At 44.9% G+C, this 9,641-nt stretch overlaps 1 protein-coding gene across 1 annotated transcript; it reads left to right on the top strand.

Moving 5' to 3' along the window:
• Positions 1-748: 748 nt before the first annotated feature.
• On the top strand, positions 749-9,398 carry LOC115107996 (bone morphogenetic protein 2-like). Its single transcript, XM_065008905.1, has 3 exons — positions 749-1,189; positions 1,949-2,316; positions 8,059-9,398. The coding sequence occupies exons 2-3, from the start codon at positions 1,962-1,964 to the stop codon at positions 8,982-8,984; spliced, it is 1,281 nt and encodes a 426-aa protein (XP_064864977.1). The 5' UTR covers positions 749-1,189; positions 1,949-1,961; the 3' UTR covers positions 8,985-9,398.
• Positions 9,399-9,641: the final 243 nt, after the last annotated feature.

Below are 9,641 nucleotides of genomic sequence, written 5' to 3'. Positions count from 1 at the left end.
GTGTGTGTGTGTGTGTGTGTGTGTGTATTTTTACTATCCTTGGGTGTCCTCGGTATTAATAAACGGTTAGTGGTTAGGGTTAGGAGGTTGTGGTTAAGGTTAGGGTTCGCTTAAGGGGTAGGGAAAATAAGATTTTGAATAGAAATCAATTGTTTGGTCCCCACAAAGATAGTGAAACAAACGTGTGTGTGTGTGTGTGTGTGTGTGTGTGTGTGTGTGTGTGTGTGTGTGTGTGTGTGTGTGTGTGTGTGTGTATGTTTGTGTGTGTGTCTGTGCATAACGCATTTTGTATTAATATAGTCCATCCACATGGCGCAATTGCTCTAATTAGTTTTGAAACTGTTACAACTTTATTACAAAAAAATGTAAACAAACTTTTTAATGATCAACAATGAAATAGTTGTAAAAATGTTGTCTGGCTTTTGCATAAATTGAGAAATAACACGAGAACAATGCAGACCAATGAGCATTTTACAAAAATAGATAAGAAAACCTCAAGTTATTTATGTTGATGCTTTCAAAATAAACAATGTTATATCACACAAACGAATAAAAGTCTATTGTCAAAGAAAGTCTCATATCTGAGTCATTTTGTAAAAGCCAAAAGATATAAAGTCCCATAGCGCGAGTTTGAGCAGGCTACTGTTGGTGACTGGTTGAAAAGGCACAGGAGGTGGTTGGAATCGACATGAATGACAGCCCTGCGTTGGTGACATCACTGGACGACAAAAAGCCTCGTCCGGGGAAGGAAAGGCAACAATCAATTGGACTGCTACAGTGTGCCGCGCACAGGAGAGAGAGGTGACGCTCCCCAACCCACAGACACAGAGTACAAGGAGCGACGGACAGAGTACAGTTTAATCTTCCACACCCGCTCTCTGCTAAACTTGATTCTACTAAAGTTAGCATTTGAAGATGTTTAACGGCGCTTCTTTATACTTACTTCGATGGGTTCTGCCTACACAAGTCCGCTTAGATAGAACGTAGGCATTTATTTTATTTTATTCTATTGACCAAGAAGTCTCCAGATTCCCAGCTGCGGAGATATGTGCAAAAGAGGAGGCGATCGGAGAAGTGGACGGACTGTATTTCGTCCACAGAAGGAAAGCGTGGAATAAACACGAATTAATGTGGAATTTATTGGAGCCCAAAGCTGGAAGGACGACTGGACACAGCGCTTCCTTATCAGGTAAAAAAAAATGTTACAGGTACTAATTATTGAAGTCAATGACAACTTTCATATTTAGGGGAAAGTTGCACAGCGCTCATGGACTAGGCTACATATGTTCACTGAGTATTCTGGATCTAATTTCCGTCTCGTGATTTCCCAATTCTATTCAAGAAAACACACTTAGTTCAAATGAACTGCTGTCACATAAGATGTTTATTTTTTTCTACTTTGTAAGCCTATATTTTGGGGTGAAAGTTGACACAAATTCCCAAAAAATACACAGTAAAATGAATATATTGTGGTAGTATTCTAAGGTCGTGTACTTTTTGATTGAGACCTAGGTGTTTTTGATGTCTTTGTCTGCGCGGCGGAGTACGCCTGGCCAGCACACGCACGTCAGATCTCACACCTGCGAACTCCTTGAAGTTACTACACTGTAGTCAAAGCCTCACCAAATGACTCTCGTAGCGCTGTCTGACTGCTGCGACGATTGTCTCTATTAGAAACGTTTTGATGATTACATTCTTTCACACTTTGTGTGTTCTTAGGGCTATGTTGTATTTTTTTTGATACACCTCCACCAAACACGTCCTCTCATCTCACCTTTTTTTGTTTGCCATCTTCTCTCTGTTCTTCTTCCAGTTTTCTTTGATTTTCTCCTTTCCTGTACCTACCCCTTTTTCTGTTAGACAATTCTCTTTCATACCTTCTTCACCTTGATATGCTGGGGGTTGAGTTTTGTGTGTATTGACAGAAGCTGCTCTCCTCTCCTCACAGGGACTGACTGACCATGGTCGCCGTGTTTCGTTCTCTCATGGTACTGCTGCTGGCTCAGGTGTTGCTAGGAGGCGCTGCGGGACTTATCCCCGAGGTCGGCCGGAGGAAGTACAGCGAGTCCGGGAAGCAGAGCCCGGAGCAGTCGGAGAACTTTCTTAACGAGTTTGAGCTGCGGCTCCTCAATATGTTCGGACTTAAACGGAGGCCGAACCCGAGCAGGCAGGCTGTGGTGCCCCAGTACATGGTGGACCTGTACCGTATGCACTCGGCGAACGGAGACCACAGCACTAAACGGCCCCGGAGCATGGGGAGACACGCAGAGAGAGCCGCCAGCAAGGCCAACACGATTAGAAGCTTTCACCACGAAGGTACGTATTAGTGGCATATTTCACCTGGCGACGTAGAGCACCTCTGCTCCCTCAGACATGCCAACCCTGTATTTAAACATGACTCAGTGGTGTGAGGAGGATTTTCAGAGCAATTACACTTTTTATGACAGGCCCACTCATATCCTAACAGAGTGACACGCGTCAGGGACACATCCCCGTTATAAGTAGATCATATTATAGTAACAAGTGTAATTTAACAATCTAACGAGATAAACTCATTGTCAGGGTTCGACAGAGAAGTGGTTGACGTGTAACGTTGAAGTGAAAAGTCATCTCTCAAATATGAGTTAATGCAACCCGTTACCCGGAACATTCCATTGACTGTGCTATAACAGGCATCACAACATCAAGGTTGGCGGTATCACAAGGGTAATTTGTTTCTTAATAATTTATGGTGTTTGCATGGGCCCTGAAAACAGTTTTTCCAGACACGCAACTCAGCAGAGGGATAAAGTAAGGGCGGTGTGCGTGTGCGTAGGTGATAGTCATCGCCCTGCTGCTACTTCAATAACACATGACACTACACTGTCTACACACGCATTATGATAGAGGCCACTGCGGCAGACTGAGCTCCGTCTCATTTTTAGACAGGACTGAAAAGTCAGTCACTTAGTCATTCTGGTTTTGGGGGGTGCACGTTATTCTTTTCCAATCGCTCTTCGTGCGTAATTATGCACCTTCTAATAATAGAACCCCATAATTACATACTTATTATATAGCTACATATGCGTCGCTGACTAAGATATTTCACAATAAAACCATACATTTATATACCTCAGAAACGCATGCCAACTAGATGATTGTTTCAGTAAGGGCCAATTGGTCTAAATGCAAAAATATAGTAACCGTGGGTAGAGATGTGTGCATGTGTTCAGAGTATGTCTAACCTTCTAGTCTGGGCATTTCATTTACAGTGCTGCAACAAAACAGACCAAAACAATAAACAAACATGTAAACCTTAACCTCTCATTGCTTGAAACCCATCGCCCCTCATGCATCTGTACTGTCTATTTGGGGCTCCCGAGTGTAGTGGTCTAAGGCACTGCATCTCAGTGCTAGAGACGTCACTACAGACCCTGGTTCGATCCTGGGCTGTATCGCAACCGGCCGTGATTGGGAGTGCCATAGGGCGGCACACATTTGGCCCTGCGTCGTCCGGGTTTGGCCGGAGTAGGCCTTCATTGTAAATAAGAATTTGTTCTTGCGTAGGTGAATCAAGGTTAAATGAATTAAAATAAAATACAAATCTGTCTTGAGAATGAATATGGCCTATCATTGAGTTTGCGCTAGCTCCAGTAGTGTACAGTACATGCCCAATGCATTCGTGGATGGCCTTTTACACAGACTCCCGAGTGTTTGACTGCATGGGAAGTTTCCACAAAGTGAATGACTCGTTGGAGTGGTTGAGTCAGGATAGGTGGTGTTCTCCTCCCCTGATGCCTGGTAGGGATGACACCCAGTGGACACACTGACAAACTACAAACCCCACTGATACACTACAAACGCCACTGACACCCTACAAACACCCCTGACACACCACAAACAGCACGGACACCCTAGAAACACAGCTGACACACCACAAACAGCACTGGCACCCTAGAAACACCACTGACACACCACAAACAGCACTGGCACCCTAGAAACACCACTGACACACCACAAACAGCACTGGCACCCTAGAAACACCACTGACCCACCACAAACAGCACTGGCACCCTAGAAACACCACTGACACACCACAAACAGCACTGGCACCCTAGAAACACCACTGACACACCACAAACAGCACTGGCACCCTAGAAACACCACTGACACACCACAAACAGCACTGGCACCCTAGAAACACCACTGCCACACCACAAACAGCACTGGCACCCTACAAACACCACTGACACACCACAAACAGCACTGGCACCCTAGAAACACCACTGACACACCACAAACATCACTGGCACCCTACAAACACCACTGACACACTACAAACACCACGGACACACTACAAACACTACTGACACACTACAAACACTACTGACACACAACAAACACCACGGACACACTACAAACACTACTGACACACTACAAACACCACGGACACACTACAAACACCACAGACACACTACAAACACCACTGACACAATATGGACATCACAGACACACTACAAACACCACAGACACACTAAAACACCACAGACACACTACAAACACCACAGACACACTAAAACACCCCACCGGCTGGCTGCCATGGTGACTGGGACTGAGACCACTCACTCCACTACTGTAAACTGCCGCTCGACTCCGCACTCCGCACCTTGGAATACTTTTCAGCCATGTTTAGTTGTTTATCCTCCTTGCCTCCTCCTGTCTTTTTATCCTGTGCTCCAGCGTAGCATGGTTCTGGATATTTCAATTGTTCTCATGGTGTAAGTGGGAAGAGTGGAGGCCCTATACGTGTAATAGACGTGTAGCTACACATGTAAAACGAAACGTAAAATCCTGAAGCCCTATCGATGCACCACATCTCTTCCTTGATAATTCATTTCAGAGGGATTATTCATTTTTTGTGATATTGGTTTTCAAAAAGAACAATTTTCTTTGCCAAAAATAATATTTCCAGGCCTAACACAGGCACCGGCTGCCAGAGACAGGCAGAGATGAATGACCTAACATTAGCCGTTATCTTTTGTTTTTGGCACACAGCGGAAAAACAAATTAGGAATGTTGATACACTCATATCTGTGGTTCACAACTCTTAGACAAGCCCTGACATGTTGTTCACACGCAGCGCAGCACCCCCTTCACTCACACAGCAGGGATCTGGAGAGAGAGAGAGAGAGAGAGAGAGAGAGAGAGAGAGAGAGAGAGAGAGAGAGAGAGAGAGAGAGAGAGAGAGAGAGAGAGAGAGAGAGAGAGAGAGAGAGAGAGAGAGAGAGAGAGAGAGAGAGAGAGAGAGAGACAGAGAGAGAGAGACAGAGAGAGAGAGAGAGAGAGAGAGAGAGAGAGATGGAGAGGAGGAGAGAAATGGAGAGATGGAGATGGAGGAGAGGAGGAGAGAGAGGGGGGGAGGGGGGCGAGGGGGAGAGAGAGAGAGAGGAGGGGGGCAGAATAAAAAGAGAGATTTGGGGCTAAAGAGAGAGAGAGAGAGGGGATTTGGGTTGAAGAAAGAGATAGAAGGGGAGGGGGAGATTTGGGGCTGAGGAGAAAGAGGGGAACGAGGCATTTTGAAGTGAGTGGGCCAAAAGAGAGAAGGAGAGAGGGATTTGAAGAGAGAAGTAGACAGGAGGGGGTTTCCCACATCAATAAGGAGTGATAGGCCTATTTGAGGTCTTTGTGCTTCTGGAGGGAGATTTAGGATGAGAGGGTGGAATTTCCTAAATGCCTCCTTTGAAAAAGCCCTGAGTTCAAAGTTGGTGTTTATTTTACCACTCCAAACAGATAACAATCTTGTCTTTGTACCATCTGTAAAACACATAAAGGTAAATGTTCAACGTTTGACTACAATCAAAAAAATTTAAGTGTTGACATTGTCATGTACCTGACATCACTAAATGTAATTATCAATCAAGCCAAATATGCACAGAGTAATAACACGTTTCGCTATAGATTGCTCCAAAAAAAGGTGTGGAAAACATTATGGGTGCGTTTGTAAATTCACTCGGGCTATCTACTCTACTATCTACTCTACTATCTACTCTACTATCTACTCTACAATCTACTCTACTATCTACTCTACTATCTACTCTACTATCTACTCTACAATCTACTCTACTATCTACTCTACTATCTACTCTACTATCTACTCTACTATCTACTCTACTATCTACTCTACTATCTACTCTACAATCTACTCTACTATCTACTCTACTATCTACTCTACTATCTACTCTACTATCTACTCTACTATCTACTCTACAATCTACGATTTCAGAGCACTCTCGCCTGAGTGTGCCAGAGCGCAGAATAACTGGCAAATTTACGAACGCTCAACACCCGTTGAATATGGCCGGTGTCAGTAAACGGTCGGGAAAAAAACGTTATTAAATAGTTGCAGCCTAACCAGCTCTGCTAGGGTGAGTAAAATGCTCAGAGTTGGGTGTTCTCTCATTATGTGTCTGGAAGTAGCTAGCAAGCTAGCCAAAGTTAGCCAGTTAGCTTGGGTGCATGACTGCCCGAACGCTCGGATCAACCCTCAGCCAGAGCATCCAGTGGGCGCTCTGAACGCTCCAGAAAACAACACGCTCTGAATTTAAGAATGGACAATCTGACAACGCTCTGAATTTAAGAATGGACAATCTGACAACGCTCTGAACGCTCCAGAAAACAACACGCTCTGAATTTAAGAATGGACAATCAGACAACGCTCTGAATTTAAGAATGGACAATCTGACAACGCTCTGAATTTAAGAATGGACAATCAGACAACGCTCTGAACGCTCCAGAAAACAACACGCTCTGAATTTAAGAATGGACAATCTGACAACGCTCTGAATTTAAGAATGGACAATCTGACAACGCTCTGAATTTAAGAATGGACAATCTGACAATGCTCTGAATTTAAGAATGGACAATCTGACAACGCTCTGAATGCTCCAGAAAACAACACGCTCTGAATTTAAGAATGGACAATCTGACAACGCTCTGAATTTAAGAATGGACAATCAGACAACGCTCTGAATTTAAGAATGGACAATCTGACAACGCTCTGAATTTAAGAATGGACAATCTGACAACGCTCTGAATTTAAGAATGGACAATCTGACAACGCTCTGAAACGCTCCAGAAAACAACACGCTCTGAATTTAAGAATGGACAATCTGACAACGCTCTGAAATTAAGAATGGACAATCTGACAACGCTCTGAACGCTCCAGAAAACAACACGCTCTGAATTTAAGAATGGACAATCTGACAACGCTCTGAATTTAAGAATGGACAATCTGACAACGCTCTGAATTTAAGAATGGACAATCTGACAACGCTCTGAATTTAAGAATGGACAATCTGACAACGCTCTGAATTTAAGAATGGACAATCAGACAACGCTCTGAATTTAAGAATGGACAATCTGACAATGCTCTGAATTTACGAACACACTCTGAGCGCTCTCTGGCACTCCAGGTTAAATGTCTGAACACACCCTAAGATAAATGAGATCTACTTCCCTATGGCCTTTCATTATGTCATAATAATCTAGCTTTGATGATTCCATGGTGGGCTTTATCCACACATCCAATAAAAACAGGACTCCATCATGTAGCAAACAAATCGTAAAGGGCAGAACATTCTCTATGGTATTTAGTGGCCTTGCAGGCATAATGGTTAGAGGCTATCACTGTTCCCTGCTAGATCTTATCAATAAATGGGAACGCCACTGCTTTGATGTATGGACCTGGCAATGTTGCAGCTGGATGGTCATAATTGTAACCTGTTCCCTTTACATTGACTCATGCTCTTGGAGTTAGTGAGTGTGTGTGTATGATGCCGTGTGTATGACGACAATGATCTACACCCACACACGGCCAGTCGTTTTCTTGTGTGTGTGTGTGTGTGTGTGTTTTAGTGAGCTATGGAAAGACAACCCGTTTGTTAAGACAGTAAATCTTGGTCCGTCATGGAGTGACTCTACAACCTTTATAGTTAAAAAAAATGTCCTGAGCTTAGCCATGAATTTCTATGTCAACATCATCCACTGACCCTTACTCTCTCCTTCTCTTCTCGATTGTAGAATCCATGGAGGCTCTGGCAAGTCTGAAGGGCAGGACCACCCAGCAGTTCTTCTTCAATCTCACCTCCATCCCTGGAGAAGAGCTCATCACCTCTGCAGAGCTCCGGGTCTACAGGGACCAGGTCCTGGGGGCCACAGCAGCTCCCACCAGTAACACCAGTCACAACAGCAGTAACCGCTCCAGTACCAATACCAGTACCAGTGTTGGTGGCATCCATCGTATCAACGTGTACGAGGTGTTTGGAGCCCCTGCATCTCCCCATGGGGAACCCCTGACACGCCTCCTGGACACTCGGCTGGTGCAGGATTCTCTGAGCCGCTGGGAAAGCTTTGACGTCAGCCCCGCCGTGTCCCAGTGGTCCTCCGGGGGGAGCCACAACCACGGATTCATGGTGGAGGTGTTCCACCCAGACACCCAGGGGGGCGAGGAGGCCCAGAGACAGAGCAGGCACGTCAGGGTGAGCCGCTCCCTCCACGAGGACCAGGACTCATGGCCCCAGGCTCGACCCCTGCTGGTGACCTACAGTCATGACGGGCGGGGGAACGCGGTGCTGCACAGGGACAAGAGACAGGCAGCAGGCCACAGGAAACAGAGAAGGAAGCATCAACACAAGGCCAACTGCCACAGACACGAACTCGACGTGGACTTCAGCGAAGTGGGCTGGAACGAGTGGATAGTGGCGCCCCCTGGCTACCATGCCTTCTACTGCCACGGGGTATGTCCCTTCCCATTGGCCGACCACCTCAACTCCACCAACCACGCCATCGTTCAGACGCTGGTCAACTCTGTGAACTCCAACATCCCCCGGGCGTGCTGCGTGCCCACAGAGCTCAGCCCCATATCACTGCTCTATCTGGACGAGTATGAGAAGGTCATCCTCAAAAACTACCAGGACATGGTGGTGGAGGGGTGTGGCTGCCGGTGAGACATACAGAGAGAGAGAGAGAGAGAGAGAGATGGATGGGATGAAGGGATGGAGACTGAGAAGGACGTAGAGTGTGAGGCTATATGGACACCTGGTTTCCCAATGAAAATGTTTTATTTAAATGAAAGAAAAGACACAAACAGAGCTATTTTGGGAGAAGAAGTACAAATAACTATATATGAATATATTTATGTCTAGTTAAAGTTGGGGAAAATAAATATTTTACTTGGAGGAATAATCCTTTACTGGTTTTGAAAATGTATATCTGATGTACATTTCGAATTGGGTGCAATACCACATGAAGTATAATGCTCAGATTTTTATTTTGTATTTATTTCTATTATAACCACTTTGTTTGTAAATAAATCATGTGTATTTATCGCGAGAAAACACGTTGGTTGTTCTAATTGTCCCCCAACATGTCCAGCTGACTTCACAACGTGTGTTTGAAAACGTTCAAATCACACGAAGGATGTCAAGGGGTGAAAAGGTAACGGAGCTACAAACTTCTCCCACATAAATTAGCTGCAAAAAAACCCCCAAAAAAACAAAAACAAGACTAGGTTAAAAGCTAACTCTCTAAAACTGAATTGCCCAGATGAAGCATTTACAGCTACTATGATAAACATAGCTGGAGTATGGTGTTGTGTTTTGAAA

This window comes from Oncorhynchus nerka, linkage group LG24 (genome assembly GCF_034236695.1).
Source record: "Oncorhynchus nerka isolate Pitt River linkage group LG24, Oner_Uvic_2.0, whole genome shotgun sequence".
Classification (NCBI taxonomy): Eukaryota; Metazoa; Chordata; class Actinopteri; order Salmoniformes; family Salmonidae; genus Oncorhynchus; species Oncorhynchus nerka.
The sequence above is the reverse complement of the archived record's forward strand: the minus strand, read 5'-3'. Positions and strand labels throughout refer to the sequence as shown.